Source organism: Dipodomys merriami, unplaced genomic scaffold (genome assembly GCF_024711535.1).
Source record: "Dipodomys merriami isolate MVZ:Mamm:240054 unplaced genomic scaffold, mDipMer1.0.p SCAF_153, whole genome shotgun sequence".
Classification (NCBI taxonomy): domain Eukaryota; kingdom Metazoa; phylum Chordata; class Mammalia; order Rodentia; family Heteromyidae; genus Dipodomys; species Dipodomys merriami.
In genome coordinates, this window is record NW_027202860.1 from 2,688,374 (window position 1) to 2,709,133 (window position 20,760).

General features: G+C 44.1%; 1 protein-coding gene across 1 annotated transcript in view; it reads right to left on the minus strand.

Annotated features, from left to right (window-relative positions):
- The window catches only part of LOC138827267 (calpain-8), a 63,284-nt gene that overhangs the window by 20,085 nt on the left and 22,439 nt on the right, over positions 1-20,760 (minus strand). Inside the window, exons 3-10 of the mRNA XM_070022750.1 lie at positions 12,488-12,606; positions 11,859-11,992; positions 10,414-10,582; positions 9,266-9,349; positions 6,647-6,732; positions 4,078-4,152; positions 3,028-3,188; positions 213-388 (exon numbers count right to left, since the gene is read on the minus strand). Of these exons, the coding sequence (XP_069878851.1) occupies positions 213-388; positions 3,028-3,188; positions 4,078-4,152; positions 6,647-6,732; positions 9,266-9,349; positions 10,414-10,582; positions 11,859-11,992; positions 12,488-12,606 (1,004 nt within the window). The remainder of the gene's footprint in view (positions 1-212; positions 389-3,027; positions 3,189-4,077; positions 4,153-6,646; positions 6,733-9,265; positions 9,350-10,413; positions 10,583-11,858; positions 11,993-12,487; positions 12,607-20,760) is intronic.

Genomic DNA, 20,760 nt, shown 5'->3' on the forward strand with positions numbered 1-20,760 from the left:
ATCTCACTGTTAACAGCAGAAACTCACATCAAAGGAATGACTCTCTAATTGTGGAATTCAGACCTCAGGATGGCCATTAGGAGAGGAATTTAGAGGAGCAAGGATAATGCTTGATCAGGAGTATTCAAGCAACAGGAAAGATGCACCCCAATAACGAGCCAAAGCCTTCAGACATGAGTACACGCTAGAGGAGGAACACAGCTCAGCAGTACCTGATAGACAGCATAGCCGATGCTGAGCATGCCCTGCCCCAGCCTCTTCTGTCGTCTGCGGTTCTTCTGCATCAGACCAAGTACCACTGTGCAGCGGGGTTCACCAATGCCCTCTTCTTGGTCCTCATCCACCTCATCCAAATGGATTTTGAACTGAGGATTGGTCCAGTATGTGGCTGGAAGTCCCCCGGTGATGCATTTCCCCATAGGGGAAAGAGAGGATGGGGAAGAACAAAAATAGAAGGGAAGAACCTCAATCATCCTAATAAAAGCATCTCTGGCTAGACTGTGCCTGCTGAGCAGACCTTGGAAAATGATCTACCTGTCTCCCTGTCACTCATACACACACACACACACACACACACACACACACACACACACACACACACACACACACACACACACACACACACACAGCCCATAGCACTTGGAAAGTTAGCACTTGCCCACCAAATGACCAATCAGGAGCCCAGACGTGCTCGACTGGAGCTTTTCAAGATCCCATAAGCCCAGGTATACCCTAGGCTGTGATAAGGAGTAACCTCTGAGACCTCCCAGACAAATGGGGCATTTGTTCCTGTTCTCAGCTGGACAGCACCAAGGAGGAAGAGGGCAATTGCATGTCCTGGGGACACAATCTCAAGAGAGTTTAGCTACCAAGGAAACCTCTGGTTGACAGGCTAGAAAGCTACGTGATTGGCATATGTTCTCTTTCAGAGAGTCTTCAGCTGGGATCCCAACCCCAGCATCCCTGAGAACAAATCCTCTGTCCACTACCCCAGGGCCTCACACAAGGATGTCAGTGTTTGACACTCAGGAGGAGATGCATTTCCTTTAAGACAAGTCATTTAATAATGCATGAGAAATCAGAATGATCGTGAAGCAGCATTCCTGCTGCACCACCTTTGGAAAGGCTCCTTTATTTCATGCCATCCTTTGAAAGACAATCTCTCCAAAGAGCAGAAACACAGAGATGTCAGAAGGAAGAGCTGAAGGCACACAGCAATTCTGACAGAGATGAGGAGCAAAGCCTGATGGAAGAAGATAGGCCTAACAGGTTGTTCCCTTCCAGAGCCTCAACAATTTCAATAATGATGTGCCCAGGTGGGGAGTGGGGGGGCTGAGGATGGGGAGGGAGGCGGGTAGAAAAGGTTGGGAAAGGGAATTGAAATTTTCATTTTGGGAGGGAGGAGAGTTGTTTTTGTTGTTATTTTATTTTGTTATTTTTTTTTTTACATCTTCTAAATAAGGGTTCCACTCTATGCAATAACCATCGCATTTACAGGTGACCAAGGGCAGTTGGTGGTTAACAATAAGATTGCTTATTCAATTTTACCTTCCCAGAATCTTCACTTCCAGATTTCTTTTTTTAAGTGTAAGGCTCAAGTATAGGATTTTAAAGCCAAATGTCTACAGATTCCAGGAGAGACAAGAGAATGTGGTAATCTTCTGTACTTACATCGTTACCCAAAGGCAAGAGCGTTCCATTTCTTCCTGACAGCTACTTGGCAGCACAGATGGGATTATGATTTGGTACATACAGGTACCTTGGCCTCCTCCCCCTACCGTTTTGAGCTCCCAGAATGATCCATGCAAATTTCCTCTGCATTTTCCAAGAGCTTGCTAATGATGAGCATATTTTAATTTCTCCCAAATGCCGCATTACAGCAATCCCTACATTTTTTTTGTTTATTTCTTAACAGTACCAGAGGAAGAGAATGGGCCATAAAGATAATACAACCCATTTGTATAACTCTGCACAGTTTACCAAGTGCTTCCCTGTGTGCTTCATATTACAATGCTCACTGAGACCCCATGAGCTGTAAGGTAGGAATTAAGTACCTTGTGTTGACGACCGGGAAACTGAAGCTTGGGCAAGGGAAATGTCTCTTGGGTCTCACAGCCTGCTAATCTAAGTATCAGGGCAGGACACAGGCTCCCCATTTCTGTCTGTCACAATCTGCTCCCTGCTGCTGGATAGGGGTGGAGAGGGACCTCATCCTGCACCCACACAGGATTTCAGGATGATTCAACTTCCGCAGTGCTGAGCACAGCCCTGCCATGAACGAGCGCTAAGAAGAGCATGGTAGGCCCTGCCCTTTGCCTATACACAAGTCTGAAACACAACTCTACAACAGAAAGCAAGCATAGCCCACACCTGAGAGTGTGGAGACGGGGAGGTGGAAAGTGGAGAGAGCAGATTTTACTTCCTCCTGAGAGACGTGGGGTCGTGCAACTGCTTCTTCAGGTGTTGTCTCAGTAGAGTCAACCTAGGAGGAGCCTATTGGGGTACATATTAGTGAACTTTCATGACCTCTACTCGCCTTTGATAAGGTGATGAGCTAAGGTTAGCACAGAGGCCAAGGCTTGCACCCAGGACTGAGCCCTGTGTGTGCCATCCCACCCCCCTCCCTCCTTGGCTCAGGTATGCACACAACGTAAAAGGGCTGCCATGCTGGGTGCAGTCTGTAGAAATAGCCAACCTTGTCCTCTAGCCCTCGATTTGCCCGCCACTCTGCCCCCAAGCTCAGCAGGATGATGTCAGCCAGGTGGGTCAGACAGGCCAAGGGAAGAACAGGAGCCGTTAGCCGGGTTAGTAAGACGCATGTCTCTTGGGAGTAGGGATGAAGTAGGTAGGTGAAGAAGGGGAGATTTGAACACAGGAGCTGAGATCAGGACTTAAGCGGTTAACTGCAATGCCACCGTCCTCCTTGTCCTTCCTCCTAGCCAGGGGAGGGAGGGAAAGCGGGGCCTCAAAAGTAGCATACAATGTCCCCCAGATCAAAAAGGACATGCCAGGCAGCCCTTCACTCACCTGGGTAGTTCTGGCAGCCCCCAGCAGTGGAGCCCCTAGTCCAGCGGCCATTGAAAAGCACCAGGTTCCATTTGTGCGCTTCCTCGCTGCTCAGAGAGTCTGGAGACAGGTTGCAGATCTCCAGGCGAGAGAATTGCTTCAAGAAGTCTGAAAATGACATCCTGGGGGTGAAAGGAAAGGGGCAGAGGAACCAGAAGCTGTCAGTCAAGGGAACTGGGCCAGAAGGATGACTCAAAGCACACCCGTGAGACATGGGAACAAACCCTGTGAGGAGCCTCAAAGCTGACTTGAATGAATCTTTTCTCACCCAATGACGCAAGCAGGCAGAAACTATCATCCAAATCCCACTCTATGATTAGCTTCTCAGATCCTCCAGAAACCTCCTCACATCTCTGAACTGTAACCTGAAGAAGACCCCAGGAGGTGATATGCATACAGCCCCTTCCTCTAGGCTGGGTTAAATCTAAGCCCAAAGAAGATCCTGGTCCTGGGATTCTCAAACATGTCCAGCTTAGAGAGGTCTAAGCTTTCCTATGTTCAAGATGTACCATGAATCTTCTTCCTGAGCACCTTTAGTACAAGAAGGTAACCTGGGTAGATGGTAAGGTAAATTTCAGGCCTAAAGTAATGGAAGTAGTATTCTGGGCTCATTAGAAAGGCATGTAGGTAGATGATTAGGCCACCATAAGTGCTCAGAAACTTGGTTTTCAGTATTGTAGACATAAATAGAAGGGTAGAATTATACCAGGACAAGAAAAGATGTAAGAGATCCTGTCACAAGAAGGGCAAAAGAGAAAGAGAGAGGGGGGGGGGGAACAGGGGAGAGAAGAATGGAAGTCCTCATGCCTGGGACTTGTTACATTTTTGGATGTCCCAGAGTCTGGCCACACACACACACACACACACACACACACACACACACACACACACACACACACACACACACACACACACACACACACACACACACACACACACACACACACACACACACACACACACACACAGCACCCAGACCAGTCTTGGCATGAAGCAGCATTAGCATCTCACCAGAACTCGCCATCCTCAGCCTTCTTGTCCAGCTCTTCCTTTCTCCTGGGATCTATGTAATTCCACTCAGGGGCACTGGGAAAATGAAGTCGAAGGTGGTCATTCCTGAGGAACAAGCTAAATGTCCCCCCTATACCCACAAAAAAAGCCAGAAATAAGATGCCTCCAAACCAGCAGTGGAAAGCAGGCTAGGCTGGGCATGTGGAACTTCCCAGGGGGATGAAGGGATGAGGCTGAGAACATGGGCACTGCAGGGTAACCCTGGATACGCAACAGAGACATCACAGACAGATCTCATTTTCACTTTGGGGGCAAGCTTTCCATTTCCAATTAAGATTCCCTGGCCCCTGACCACAGGAATGAGGAAGTTGAAAAGAGAAGACATAAGAGATCCTGTCACAAGAAGGGCAGGTACTCCAGCGCCAATTAGTAAGTTGTCATTTCTATTGGTTTGTTGGTGTGGGGAATATATTATGAGAGATTCTGACAAGCACTAGGTACTTGGACACAGTCCACCTCCTGAGCCTGCAAGAAAAACCACGAGGTTCAGTTTGATGGCAATTTCCTTGTGATAATGCCACCTGTAAGGCCTCCTGCTAGTAGCCTTTCCGTTGCAGTAGCCATGTCCATTGTTTAAATGCCATCTTGAGCTACCTGACCTTTGCGACATTAGCGTTTCCTGAAATACATGTACAGTGTCTAAATAATGGAGCTGTATTAAGCTTCCATCTTTAGAAAACTAAAAAGGCAAACCTTTCTCTGAACACTTTCAGTAAAGCCAAACCCTCCTTCCTCATCATAGAAGCTGGCACACCCAAATCCAGATTACCCAGCTAGAGCTGGCTTCTAAGAGCCCAAGGTTTAATGAAAATGTTCTTCGGGCTTTTTTTTAAAGTCATTGAAACATTGGTTTAATCAGAACTGAATCAGCATAAGCTTGTTCTAAACAAGGATTAGGGGACATTAGAGAATTTGAGCTCTAACCTAATCTTGGGTTTGATTGTTTTCAAAATAAACACCCTCCCTACCCCCCCACAAACACACCACATAATAGCTACTTGGGATGAGGATCATAGTTCAAGGTTAGCCCAGGCAAAAGTTAGTGAGATCCTAGCCTCAAAAAACAACCTGAGTATGGTGGTTCATGTATACAATCCCAGATCATACAAAGGCAGAGGTAGCTGACAAAGGTAAAAGGGCAAGACACTATCTGAATGATAAATAACAGTAAAAGGACTAAGAGCATGGCTAAAGTGACAAAGCACCTTGTCTGGTATGTGTGAGGAGTGTGTGGTCCTGAGTTTAATTCCCAATAGTTAAAAAAAACAATCTAGCCAGACATTAGCTGAACTTCCAGATTTGCATCTCAGACATTAAACACATTGCTTCTTCAGTATCCAGGATGTAAAAATCCTAGACTTCACTCTGTCTCCCCCACCAGGCTTTGTTTCCACACCTAAATTCTTCCCAGTCTATGAGGACCCTGCGTGGTCTCATCACAGAGAGGAGATAAAGCCCAACAAATCCTTTTGACAGTTGCACACATTGCTATCGGTGAAAAATAATGGCCAAAACCTGGGGTTTAAACTTTATTTGGCCATTTTATCCTTTTAGGAAAGTTTGCTGAATTGAGGTTTGGGGTTTTGCTCAATCTTAGGCAGTGGACTGAAAAGTCTTTCATACAGGTTCCATATCCACAGGTTCCAATGGCACAGCTTTTTTCTGACACAGACCAGAAGGTTTATGCAGGAGTTCCAGGCAGTAACAAGCAGTAATGATGCCATCACTCAATGTGATCAAGTTCTCTTCTGAGGCCTTGGTGATGTCACAGGATATGGATGAACAGAGCTTAAGCTTTTGACTGTTGAAAGCTAAAAGACTGGGAGAGAAGCAGTATTCCGGCCATTTTCATTAGGTGCCTGTTGGCCAATAAAACTAGTGCATTGCAACTTCAACCATGGTACCATGAACCTCCTCTGGGCCAGCTGTAGTAATTGGATGGAAACTACTTCATGCCCTCTCCATCCTCCCACATCTGGGCCCATCATTTCCAAGGTATAGGTGTCTCAGAACATCACCTCTGATTGAGTTAACCTCACCAGCACAGAAGGTATCCAATAATTTCCTCTATAGCAAATGATCAATAACCACCAGTCATGAGCTCATGGAGTGAGCTCCCATTCATGGCTGCCTACTGGAGTCCCAACCCATGATCTCAGTATCATGGAGAAGTTTGGTTTTTGTCAGAGGAAGCACTTTTGTCCAATGGGAGGAGAAGAGCCTGCGTAATGGGTTTGACCTTTGGACTACCACTGTGTGATTGATGGAAAAACAGGTGAACCCTCTGTGCTAAACAAAATTCAAAGAAATTGTCACATTTTCAAAGGCCAAAGAAAGCCAAAATTAAAGAGTATAACTAAATGGTTTTATTTTGCTTTGGAAGCATTTAATAACCTTTCCAGAATAGGCTGTGTAACCTGTGAACAGAAAGTACTGCAGAATCCACTGGATTGTAGTCCTCATCACCTCTCAGGAGCAGGGAGAACTGGGAAGGTAAAGAAAAACATACTCATCACTCCAGGCTCCCGACCACTCCACTTCACCCCATGGGTTCCTGAGTCTGATCAGCTTCTCCAGACGGCCATGGAAATCCACCTGCAAGTTCCACACACACACACACACAAAAAGCATCTGCCTTACATTCATGTCTCACCTGACAATATATGCACTCTATGTGTCTATAGAATTCTAGGAATTCTAGGTCCCTAAATGATAATACTTCTACTTTCTTTTTCCTTTTTTGCTTTTTTTGCTTGAACTCAGGGCCTGGGCACTATCCTTGTGTTCTGCTAAAGACTAGTGCTCTACCACTTTGAACCAGAGTTCTACTTCTGGTTTTTGAGTGGTTAATTAGAGATAAGAGTCTCGTCAGGAGCCAAGCATCAGTGGCTCACACCTGTAATCCTAGTTACTCAAGAGGCTGAGATCTGAGGATCATAGTTCAAAGCCAGCCTGGGCACAACAGTCCATGACATTCTTATCTCCAATAAACCACTCAGAAAACTGGAAGTGGAGCTGTGGCTCAAGTGGTAGAGGGCTTGCCTTGAGCCAAAGAGCTGAGGGACAGCGCCCAGGCCCAGAGTTCAAGCCCCATGAGCAACCAAAACAAAACAAAACAAAACAAAACGGGGTCTCACAGGGACTTTTCTGCCTGGGATGGCTTCAAACCTCAGATCTCAGATCTCAGCCTCCTGAATTACAGCATGAGCAACTGGTGCCCAGCTCACTTCTATTTTCTTTTAACCTATTTTTTTTCAGATTTTTATCCAGTGCTCTATTTTTCATAATTAGTTTGATTAACTGAAGAGTAAATCTAGTACAAAAACAAGTTTGTCAGCTTTAACTAGTATTTAGATTTCATACCCAACCATGTTTGACTTAATATTTTCCCCTGCTTAAGGCTGTTGCTTTACCATCTGAGCCACAACTCCACTTTCCAGCTTCTGGCTGATTAATTGAAGATGAGTGTCTTGCAAATTTTTCTTCCTGGGCTGGCTTTGAACCACAATTCTCAGACTTTAGCTTCCTGAGTAGCTACAATTACAGGCATGAGCCACTGATGTTCAGCAAGACTCAATTCTTAATGTCTGAGACAGTGTAATAAAAAACAAATGCCAGTATCCCAGCAATAAGCATGTATTGAGGATAGACTGAAGCCCAAGCATGTGCTAAGCACTTCGAATGCATTATTGCCTCATTTAAACCTCCTCATGCTGGGCGTTATTATTATCTTTATTTTACAGATCAAAAGTCAAGAGACTCTGGAACTTTCCTGATCATTCCACAATTACCTAGTGAGTACATGGTGAGTGCAGGATGGGAATCCAGACAGCTTAAACCTGTAAGGACCTACGCTGACTGCTACAGCTTAAATACAGCTTGTCCCTTCCCGGACTCATGTTGACATTTGCTCCCCACTGTGGCAGTGTTTGGAGGCAGAGCCTTCAAGACATCATTAGACTATAATGAAGAAATGAGGCCTTTCTAAGGGACTGGGTTAATTCTCATGGTAGTGAGTTCTCACTCTCTCAGAACTTGTTTCTCTTCCGAATGTGCCCACCTATCCTTCCAATTTTTGCCACATTATAAAATAGCATAAATCTTTCACAACCACTGAGGCTGGGAAGTCCAAGACTTAGTCTTGGACTTCCCAGCCTCCATACCCATGTGTTCAATAAACCTCTTTTCTTTGTAAACTACCCAGTCTTAGGTATTCTTTTATAGAAACAGAAAACAGGCTAGGATTTTTACCTTACCCTACAATTTATTGAACACCCAAGTATGAGCTGCCATCTACCTCTGTATACCTCTATACACATGCTTGCATTTCTATACACACCCAAACACAATGGTCTATTAGGATATTATCATCTTAATTTCCTTTATATAGTTCCCTATGACCTAGCTCAATGTTTTCACATGTATATTCGAGTTATATTTCTGGAACTGAATTGATTTTAAAACCACATTCATGAAACAGAGGTACATGAAATGAGTATTTCTGTCATTACAATAAACAGTAAGAGCTGGAATATCCATTGCATGTCTCTTCTCATTGGCCATTGGGAAACCCAAAGTAAAATCAATTTCCCAGTTGTAGCACTGCCTTTATCCCACTTGGATAAATTTTACCTTAGTTGTATGCTTTTATTGTATCTGTGCTTTTGATTGTAAACAACCTTAAATCCATTTGACTGAATATAGGAGATTAAAAATAATGAAAATATAGGGCATGCTTTTACTTGGGCTAAATAATTATCTACATACTTCTCATTATTGTATCTTATCCTGAAATTTGGAGAAGGAATTTACCATTCATTTTGGAGAGACTCCTATTAGTTTCTACTGCTTTCTCTGTACAGCATAATTTTACTGGGATATGTATAAAATGTAACCAACAAACTTTCCTGGCCATACCGTGGAAAAGACCTTGCACTTTATTAGACTCAGAGAGCTAGAGCTCAGAGGGGTTAGGTAACCCATCTCTGAGAAGCTGAGAATGAGCCCCATATCTGTCCATGGCTCTGTGCATTCAGAGACTGAACTCTGAACCTCTTAGTGATGATCTCCTCAGGAGTGCCCTGAATTTGTGGCATTAGCCCTTCCCCCTTCTCCTGCTAAATTTTACCTCTTCAATTCCAGTGACAGAGTATGCGTGACTTTTAACCAGCTTCTGGCTGGTGATAGCTTCTGCTTCCGCTGCACTGGAGACCTGGGTCAAAAAGGAAGTTCACTTAGCACAGCTGAACCTGACCTCGTTGGAACCAGCTCTATGATGCTTTACAAAGACATCACATGGGGCACCGGTGGCTCACACCTGTATTCCTAGCTACTCAAGAGGCTGAGATCTGAGGATCTCAGTTCAAAGCCAGTTAAGGCAGGAAAGCTAGTGAGACTCTTATCTTCAATTAACCACCAGAAAACTGGAAGTGACGCTGTGGCTCAAGTGGTAGAGCGCTCGCCTTGAGCTGAAGCATTTAGGCCGAATTCAAGCCCATGGCCAGCAGCAACAACAACAAAAAGACACATCACACAGAGTGGAGGGAGGGCTTTGCAAAGACACACTGCAGAGGTAAAGCAATAAACTACAAACAAACAGAGCCTTCTCCATTCAACCCTCTTTAATAGGCCAGACAGGTGCTAAGTGATTGCCAAGCCTGGAACATGGCTCAACCAACCAACCTTTAAAAAGGCCACCAGACATTTATTCTCTGAGCCTGGCCCCTGATACCTACTCAATGGAAGGAGATTATCTGAAATGACAGTAAGAGAAGAAAAGAGAGCAGTCAGAGGGACAGATAACAATAGACTTGTGGAGATGGTGGCCTCTGGCCTCTGGTCTCCACAACCACATTAGAGTTCCATCCCTTCCTATCAGGCCATGACTCTACCTGGTTTCAGAACCTCTTCCTTTTCTTTCAGGAAACTCTATATCCACTGAGTATTGTCAAACATCATGTTGGGTTTCCAAAAATCTCAAGATTATTTAGCAAAAAGAGGTATATTCTCAGAGCTGTATTCTCAGGGCAATTCTAGCTATACATTAGGAACTCTAACAGAAGGAAATTGGGACTCCTACAATGCAACTAATCCCAATCCCTACCCACTTGTGAGATCTTCACCAGCTCCCACATGCTGTAGACCATTATGTCACCCGATTTGCCTATCAAGTCTTAGACTGTGCTTACCAAAAGCCTTCTCAGGCCTGTTAATTCTGTCCCATCCCTCCCCTATCACACCTGAAAAGAGGGGACAAAGAATAATGTCCTGGCTCACATCGATGGAGCAGCCGAGCAGAGATCCTGCATGAAGGGCTTTGCGGATGATATGGTACAGATTGCCCGGTGCCTTCTTCAGATCATAAAACTCAGAGATGCCACCTGTGAAATCTTCGAACCCTTCTATTGTGGAGCCTCCAGCAAGAGCTTCATAAGAACCATTGAGCCTGTTGGAAAAGAAAGAAATATGCACTGCTCTCTGCCATTAGCAACCAAGGGACAATCCTACAATCTTATGGTCCAGAAGGTTGAGGAGAGCTTTTTGCTGATTTTGACTCTAAGCCTGGAACATGCTCAGGCTACTATTTTACATATCCAGCTCAGTATCTTACTAGATCAATTGCAGACACCCTTACACAACTGGCTTGGATTTCTGAGGGGTTACAGGCACAAGTAGGGATGAAGGGGCCTTCCCTCAAGGCTGAGAGACCTTGGCTGAGGCTTGCTTTAGAAACAGGACTAGAAAGGACCTGAATTACAGGGAAGAGATTCATAAACAACACTAATTCAAAGAATCAGAAAGTGCATCTTTGGATATTAAATGTCAAAAGGAAGAGACTTTGTTAAGTTTGGGATCGAAGCACATTTATTTTCTTCTTCATCATCAGTTTTTTTTATTTAATTTTATTTTATTTGTGAACATACTGTACAGAGGAGTTACAATTACATGGGCAGGATAATGCGTACATTTCTTACCAAGCATTGCAGCCTCCTCCTTTGTTTACCCTTCACATCCCTTCCCAGCCTCCCCCCCAATCCCAATCCTTCTCCTTCCCCCCCTTCCCCCCCCGCACCGACGTTGTAAAGCTCATTTTGGACATGACAATTTGTACTTCTCATTGTTGCAACAGGTCCACCTGTATCCTTAAACAACTGGTTTTTCCCCATCTCCTCCACAAGTTATACTGACATCAAATATAGTGAAAGCAGGGGTTATACTGTGGGGGAGGGACATACAAAGCAACAAAGAGATAATCTTATAAATGCGTTAGAAACACTGCATCCCCCTCTTTTGTGATTCTCAAAGCAGATCACCCTCCCATTAAGCTAACCAGGGAGGGGGATCTCAAAATCTTGGGTAAAGCAGAGCATTTTTCTGCCTGTTCGAACAAACTGACTTAAGAAACCAATCACCAGTTTTAAGAATTCACAATGTCCTAAGAATTGAGGCTGTGCTTTGAAAGGGGAAAAAGCTATGGCCTAGCGAGGCAGGTGAACTGCCTGCCATCCACGTATTCATTCACATAGCTAAGATCTTAAACTCCTAGCGTGGATTTTGCTATCTCTTCTTCTTGAAGGATGCTTTCTCTCCAACCTGTCCAGTAGTGAAAAATCTTGGTTATACCACCCTGAGTTGGGGTAGGGAGCCAGGTGTGGAAAGGGGCAAGGGAAAGCTTTCGGGGGGACCCTCAGTCACATAGCTCCCATCTTGCCCCCACTTACTTGGCATAGGCTTTCTCCAGCAGAGCGCTCCAAAATTCATTGCCCTCTTCAGAGTGGAGGAAGAGCAACTGTCCATTCTTGGTGGGCAACCTGTCATCAATGACCACCTCCACCCATTCTCCAAACTGCCAGAACTAGAGATGAGAAAGCACAGGGCTGTTCACCTGAGGAAAGATGGGGAAGCTCTTCACTGGCCCTCAGTGGGGTCTGTGTTGTCAGTGGCCACGTATTGGGTCTTTCGCAAACTTCAGGCTCCTTAGGGAAAGGATCTATGTCTCCTCGTCTGTGAACACAGAGCTGCCCCATGTACCAAGAAACAACTGATCCACTCTTTTTAGTTTATGGGTAAGAGAATATTCTCCCACATCACCCCCAAGGCAACACTGGGTGACTCAGACTCCCTCTTCTAATCCTAAAGTACAAAGTGTTTTCCTCACGGCCGTGTAGCCTGGAGGATACAGGAAAGGGATAGACACAAGGATGATGGGATGGATGTACTCCAGTGTGCAACAAAATCTCCTGGAGGGGTTGTTGAACACAGATTATCTGAAGTTTCAGATTCAGTAGACCTTAGGGTAGGCCTTAAGATAGGGAATGTAGTAACAAAGACCATAAACAAAGCCCAATACCTGGAAATGAAAGATGCCTGCATAGTTCTTTTGGAAGCTCTGGTCCTTGGGGACTACTCGATACAGCAGCTTCTCGTTCAGGGTGAGGGAGGCAATGGCTGCCAGAAGCCAACAGTCACCTGCAGAGCAGCACAGGGCACACACATTGGTCAGATCGGGCCTTCACTGTCTTGGTTCCTCCATGTCTGACTTCATCTTTTCTTGTTGCTATAACAAAATTCCTGAGGCTGAGTTACTTATAAAGAACACAAATTTACTTCTCACATCTCTAGAAATCAAGGTCAAGGCAACAACAGATTCGGTGTCTGGTGAAAACGTCTTTCTCTTTCCAAAGACTTCCCTATCTCTTGAAGCCTCTTTATAAGGGCACTAATCCCATTCAGGAAGGTAGAAGCTTTATGACTTACTCAGACCCTAAGGCCTCATCTCTTAATGCTATTGTATTGCATCTTGGTTTCTAACATATGGATCCAATACATGCATTCACACTATAGCAACACTGTTAATCAAGTGGGCAGATTCTCTTCCTCTTATGTATGAAATGCACAGGTAGCAATCATCTCCTGAGGATGCACATTTTTGCTGGGTTATTTGTGGGGGAGGGTCATTGTTGGTTGTTATTGTTGTTTATTTGATTAAGAAGTACAAATTCTCTACTCCTCCACTCCTTCCTGGCATGTCTGCTAGGCACTCAATCAATGGGGTCAAAATGGAGAAATTAGTCTCTTTGGTCTCTGCATTGGCAACTAATAAATCTGATTGAAGGAGCATGTGTGTTTGTGTGTGTTCCTTGCTCCTATGGCCTTAGATAAAAGTCATGGACTCAGTGTGATTTTCTTAGTGTATGGCTCCTTTGTGTTTCAGAGTTCACTGTGAGATCACAGTAAGAGTCTCTATGCTTTGTTGCTTATAATGCCCTGGAGGTACTCATTAACATCAAATCATCATAATATGAAGTGGAAGAAATAAAAGTCAAGAGAGGTTAAAACTCCTCAGTGTTGATCACTTTGAATATTCAACTAAATTCAGAAACAAACAGAAGATCTTCATCTGTGTGAATCAGACCTCACAGACCACTGCCACTGGATGCTGTTTCCTGGGATGTCATCGTCACGTGTTAGTGTCCATATGAATGAGTGACACAGGTACCAAGCACCACTGGCTTTAACCTCTGCTTAGGGGGTGCCATCTTAGACATGATATGACTTTGCTCACATTCAGGTCAGTGTTCTTGGCACAGCATCATCAAGGACCCAATGTCCTTGAGTGACCTTTACATCACATGAAGGAATATTTCCTCTTCCTGCCTAACATTGCCTCTTTCCAGTTTCACAGCATATCTCTCACCCTGAATCTACTAGGGTGTGGTGAAATCCCTGTTTCTCTTATTCATTTGCTTTGTATAACTCCAGAATCATGCCTGTGCATCCCCGCCTTCATCTTTCCCATTAAGAAGTCTGAACATTTTCCATGTGTCTTCAGATGGAAAGTCCTTTCAACATTTTACAGGCCACCCAAGGTCCTTATTTAACTCTATTTTCTTTTTGCCTTCTGGACAAAGTTGCATATATAATCCAGGTGTGAGCATATTATATTTTTCATTGGCCCAGTTGAGCAAATAGCAAACTAAGACCCAGGACCAACCTCTGAGGAATGCCATCACCTCCAATAGCTCTATCACCTTATCTTTCTCAACAAAGAGGCCCATGCTTTGGTCTCAAACTAATTTCTTTCTCCAACCATCACTGCCTCTCAAACACACACACACACACACACACACACACACACACACACTACAAATTTACTTTTTGAAAAATTTTTCTGATCCAGAAAGCATCTTGTTCAAGCTTAGCGGTGTGGCCCATGCCTGTCATCCTAGCTATTTAAGAGACTGAGGTCAGGAGGATCATCGTCCAAGGCCAGCCTCGATCCTTTAATTCATATTTGTCATCCCAGCTCTGTAGGAAGAGTGTCCAATATCATGATCCAGGTTGGCTTGGGCAAAACAAAAAAAAATCATTTTTCAAATGATGAAAACAAAAAGAGCTGGGGGAATGGGAATGATTCAAGCCCTTCCCAGAAAGGGCTAGGCCCTGAGATTAAACCCCAGGACCAATTACTCAATCAAAAAAAAGGAAAAGAAAGCAGACTATTCCTCACCTCCCTGGTCACCAGGCCCACATCACCAGTGAACACCATCCTTGGGTCACATCAGGTCTTCAACATGAGGTTCAAGATGACATAGAGCTAGGTGGTATAGATGGCAGCAAGCATAGACTAAGCTATTCCCAAAGAATGGGTAAAATAAGAGCTCCTGCTTCCTATTGGCTTCTCTCACCCCAGTTTTCCTATGAACACCTGTAATGACATGCGTTGCTTAGAAATGAAATAAAAACCCTTTGCAGGCAGGGCATCAAGATCCTTCATAATATGGCACCAACCTACATCTATCTCTTTCTCCTGCAATACCCCCAACATAAGTCTAATCCTCCAGTCAAAACTGAGTATGCACAACATGAGCCCTCACATTGTTTACTGTCACTCTTCGGGTGTTTGCAGAATCCTTGCTTCAGTATTGCCACCAACCTTCCCCTCCTCCATAAAGCTATCCAGACAATCACCCTTCCATCAGAAGTCACCTCTTATTTTGTGTGTCTGTCCTAAAGACCTCCTTTAACCTCTCTTACATACTTTTCACAAGCTTCCACAGACCACAGTCAGCACACAGCCTAGACTCTAAACTCCATTCACATTTCCACTCCTCTGTAGTACCTTCCTGGAGCCTCTCCCGGCCTGCCTCCCATCCTCAAGACTTCTCTTCCCTGAGGGAAGGGGGACAGTACTTCTCCAGGCCATTTGATAGAATCTGTCTCTCCTCTCCATTTCTCTGATTGATTCCTGCAGAGCAGAGATGTGGAATCCCTCATTTCAGTATCCTCAGTAGATGGCAGGCAAATGTCTAGGGCAGTACATTTTTTATAAATAGAAACAAATAAGCCAATGATGAAACAAATTAATGAGTCATTTTGTTCTTTCTCAAAACTCCAATACCACATTATCTATATTTTATGCCTAAATCTTCCAGGTCTAGGCCAAAGTAGGGTCCCATGAGGGCATGCAGTGGACCTGCTAGAGTCCTCCTCTGCCAACATCAGGGTCTTTGCTGTCTAAAGCTCTGTAGTGGGAGAGATAAACAGGCAGGATGAACTCAGATACACAGCCCTTTGGGAGTGGACAGGGTGACCACTCTGCCATGTCTCTGAATCAGGTGGCTTCTCAAGGGGACCAGAGTGGCTGCATATCCCTCATTACAGGTCCCTTCTGATGTGAATTTCTTGCTCCCAAGCTAAGCTCCTTCACAGCTCACTCAGAGCAAACCCTACATTATAATGAGGCCCGTCAACAAAATATCCATCAATTGCTGACATCAAATAGGTCTGACCAGCCAGGGAAGGGTTTAATTTTCTCTTCATCCTGCTTTACTCCTGACTTTTCACAGAGTCTACTCAGTCACTGCCACAAACCCAGAGGCTCTGAGGAGATGCCATGGGTGTGCAGACATTTGGATTCCTGCCAGAGAGTGTGTCTGTTGAAATGCTGTGACAAGTATGCTTTTTCTAGAGCACATGGACAAATGAATGTGATCCCTTTCTAAAAGCCCTCTTGAAAGGAGAGACATGGATTTTATTGTACAAAAATATTTTAGAAACTGTTACCTCAAAGCCTATGATGCATTTATGTGGGCTTTTCTCAATAAGGACATATAGCCTTGATCCTTGAGCACAGTTTTAGTTTACAAAAGCAGTCAAGAGGCTGTTGGACCCATATAAGATGGCAAGCAAAAATGAGTACAAAGACGCTGGCTGCTGGTGGCATGTACCTGTAATCTTAGTTGGGAAATTGAAGTCTGGATGGTCACAGTTCAAAGTCAACCCAAGCAGAAAAGTCTGTGAAACTCTATCCCTAAATAATCATCAAAAGGCTAGACTGAAGGCTTGGATCAAGTGTTAGAACACCAATTGCAAGCAAGAAAACCAAGTGAGAATACATGATCCTGAGTTCAAACTCCAATACTAGCACATACACAGAGGAGGGGAGAGGAGGGACTTTTACAACCTTTTCAGATAAATTGCAGTGAAATATGCTTCCCTTACTGGAAAAAAAATAAAGTAAGATATAGGTTAGAAACTTGCTTCTGGCATTTACAAGCTGTGTGAACTTGAGAAAAACACAGCCTCTGCACCTTGACTGAGTACCTATATGAAAGGAGTAATAACAGTATCTACTGAACAGGTATTGTTCAATCAAATGAGATCAATAAGAGCTAGAACACAATGGATAATAATTAAATTACAGTTCCTACTGCCAAAAAAAAAAGTCTGGGAAGTAGTAATCACTAGAGTAAGGAGCAAGCCTAACTGAGGAAGATAATACACAGATCTAAGAAAATGAGGACTGAAAGCTGACTATTGGATTTAGCAGTGTGGAGATCCTTAAGTATTGTAGCAGAGATACTCACTGACTGCCAAATTCAAGTGTTCCTCATCTATCTCAGCCCTGTTGCAGAGCTATGTGTCTCCTCCTGGCCTTATTGGCAATGAAGAATGAATTTGGCTCTTGGGACAAAGCATTTAGGATCCAGTACACACGCCTTTAGCTCTCTAGTCTCTGAAGCTGTGATCCAGATGTCTAGTGCAGAAATGGTGTGCACCCCATGTGTGCACTCATGTGTCATCTCAGCAGCACTCCCAGCACTCAACTGAGACTGAGTCATCCCAGGAAGTTCCAGTGTACCCTGATGGGTCAGGAAAAGAGACCACACAATACCTAAGTCGTAAGTCCAGAAGGTCAGTAAGGACCCAAAAAAAGACAGTGCCCAGCTGTCCAGACTAGCTGCCCCTTCCCCTCACTGCCAGGTTATTTTGGCCTTCCTTATATCCAGGCACCATCTTGGGGAGGTGGAAGAGTAATTGTTTAAGAGGTGAGGCGCCATCTGCCTTAGTCTGTTAGGGCTGGTATAACAAAACAGTATCTGCTTGGTGCCTTATAAGCAACACATCTGTTTCTCATAGCTCCAGAGGCTGGAAGTCCAAAGTTAGAATGTGGGTAAATGCAGTGTCTGTTGAGCTCTCTTTCTGGTTTGTAGAGGAGAATTTCTCACTGTAACTTCATAGGGTGGGAAGCACAACAGAGCTCTCCAGAACGTCTTTTGTAAGGGCACTAATCTCGTTGGTGAGGGCTCCATCCTCATGACCTAATCGCCTCCCCAAATCTTTACCTCCTAATACCATCACATTGGACTTCAACTGGACAGTCTAGAACACTATTCACATGGAGTAATTGAATAAGGAATTTTTTTTTTTTTTTTTTTTTTTTTTTTTTTTGTCGGTCGTGGGGCTTGAACTCTGGGCCTGGGAGCTGTCCCTCAGCTCTTCAGCTCAAGGCGAGCGCTCTACCACTTGAGCTACAGCGCCACTTCCGGTTTTCTGGTGGTTTATTGGAGATAGGAGTCTCACGGTCTCTCCTGCCCGGGCTGGCTTTGAACCGCAATCCTCAGATCTCAGCCTCCTGAGTAGCTAGGATTACAGGCGTGAGCCACCAGCGCCCGGCTTGAATAAGGAATTTTATCTGAAAGAAATGAGAGCCTGAAACAGACAGAGGCATGATACCTTTGATAGGCTAGTTTACAGTTCCCTCCCCTCCATGATTATGGAAATTGGGTCTCCCTAGCAAGCTGAAAATAGCTGTGAAAAATGAAGAATGTTTCACTGATTGTACATCTAAACACAATGTAAAGATTTTTGACCTTGTTAATAAACGGTTGTACTTTTTAAAACCCATTCTCAATATTTTAGCACAGCTGAAGCATCCTGTGCCTGCTTTTCCTTATAATAAGATTCAAGAAGCTTTTATGCACAGGGCATTTATTTAGCTCTGTGGTTACTGCTAAGCAATCACAGAAGCCTCCTTCTCACCCTCCTGTTGATGAACAGGCCTTCTCAAGCCCTTAGCATGTAATTTATACCATTTGGATGACATTGAAGCTTAGTTGGAAATCACCTTCTCTGGCTAGACTAGAAGCTGACTGGAGACAGATTGTGGGCTTCAGGCTTCTCACAAAGTACAAAGTGTTTACTGGATAAGTTCACTTCAAAGTAAATTTGTCAGACATGATTTACAAACTTATACTTTGACTACCAACATGAAAGTGTTATGATCCTGCCCATCTAGTCGCTGGTATTTCAAACAGGGAAAGAGAAGGCTGCTTATATTATGTAAGTCCAGAGTAAGACCTCGAACTTAAAGCTACTCTCTTGGTTGAATCTAACTCTTACAGTACAGAGGTAACTCAAACCCAGCTCTGTTGATATTTAGAAAAGCAAATACTTTTCTTGTGCAGGCTGTCTTCTGTGATGTGGATGTTGAACAGCGTCCCTGGCCTCTAGATATCAGTAGAAAACATCTTCCCCCATATGATAACGAAAAATGTGTCACTACCTAATATCCCATGTGTAAGGGAAGGGAAAGTGCACACACCTGTGTGTCTCTGTGTGTGTGCCCGCGTGCATGTGCACGAACACACACACACACACACACACACACACACACACACACACACACACACACACAAGAAATACAAATGGCCAAAAAAAACCATGAAGAAATTTTCAACATCCTTAACCATAAAACAACATGCAAAAAGAAAAATATTGACACTGAGACTCCATCTATTAAACAAACAACAAATGCTGGTGAAGATTAGGGAAAAGAAAACATTATCTTCTGTTGTTGGAAATATAAATCACTGTGACCAATAGGGAAATCAGTACTAGGATTCCTCAAGAAGCTAAAAATAGAGTTACTATATGATATCTTGGCTGTATATCAGAAGGAATACAAGTTAGCATACTCTAGAGGCAGCTGCACACTAGTTTATAGCAGCGCTGTTCACAATAGCCAACTTGTGAAATGAGCCTAGGTGCCCAACAATCACTTGATAGATAAAGAAAATGTGCTTCATGTACACAATAGAATGTTATTCAATAATAGGTAAGAATGAAATAATGTCATTTGAAAGAAAATGGATAGAACGTGGGATCATTATGTTAAGCAAGATAAGCCAAATTCAGAAAGACAAATTTTGATGTTTTCACCCAAGAATCCAGACAGAAGGAGAAGGAGGGGAGGAGGAGAAGGAGGAGGAGGAGGAGGAGGAGGAGGAGGAGGAGGAGGAGGAGGAGGAGGAGGAGGAGGAGGAGGAGGAAGAGGAGGAGGAGGGGTAGAGGGAGGAGGAGGGGGAGGAGGAGGAGGGGGAGGAGGAGGGGGAAGAAAGAGAGGCCATGATTATAAAATGGGGACTTCTTGGGATAGGAAAAAAGGAAAGAGTTACAAAAGGAATATAATTAAATATGTCTGTATATGTGTGTTGTGTGTATGCGTGTGTTTGTGTGCATGTTGCCATAGAACTCACCTAAAACTATTAAAAGGAGGCTATGATGGGGAGTTAAAAAATAATATAGGTGGGATAAATTCGATCAAAGTACATTATATGCATACATGTAAGTATCATAATGAAGCCCCTTTATACAACTAATTTACACTAATAAAATTTAAAAAATAATAAGTCTATGACACCAGACTATTGCTTTGCACTATAAATGTCACTGATTTTAGTGATCTTGGAATTTGTCTATCACTATTAACTGTTCGGAAGACCTACCTTCTGCTTCCCCTTCCTTTTCTCATGTCTGCTTATTTGGGCTAAAAGAAATCATGGCAGTCAAAGGCAGACTTGCCTAGTTCCTTAAGCTAGGCACATGTGCCAGAAGTGAGTTTCACCTCACTCAGCTCCCAACAATCATTCCTCTAAGGATCCCTGGCATACAGCATCTGACTCAGGACTACCTGAACTCTTGGCCTTCTACAGGCCCTTCAAGCCATATAATTACACCATTCCCTGTTCCTTCCCAATCACACTGATGGTGGCCCTCATTCCTGTAAACATAGACAAAGCTAGACATTACTAAGCCTAGGTGACATTAACTCAATTAGGTCCTTTACGTCCCCAGCCTGCAGGTCAGCCCCTACTCTGTGGCCATCTTTCACCCAAGGTCCAGCGGGCCCTGACATCTTGTTTCAGCTCTGCTACAGCCTTTTATAATCCTTAGGGCTCCTGTTGACTCTGCGATCATTCTAACCTGGCCCTCCAAGGCCTGTCGCCACCTGTTATTAGTGCTTGTACAAGAGTTCCCAAGTTCCTACCCATGAACATC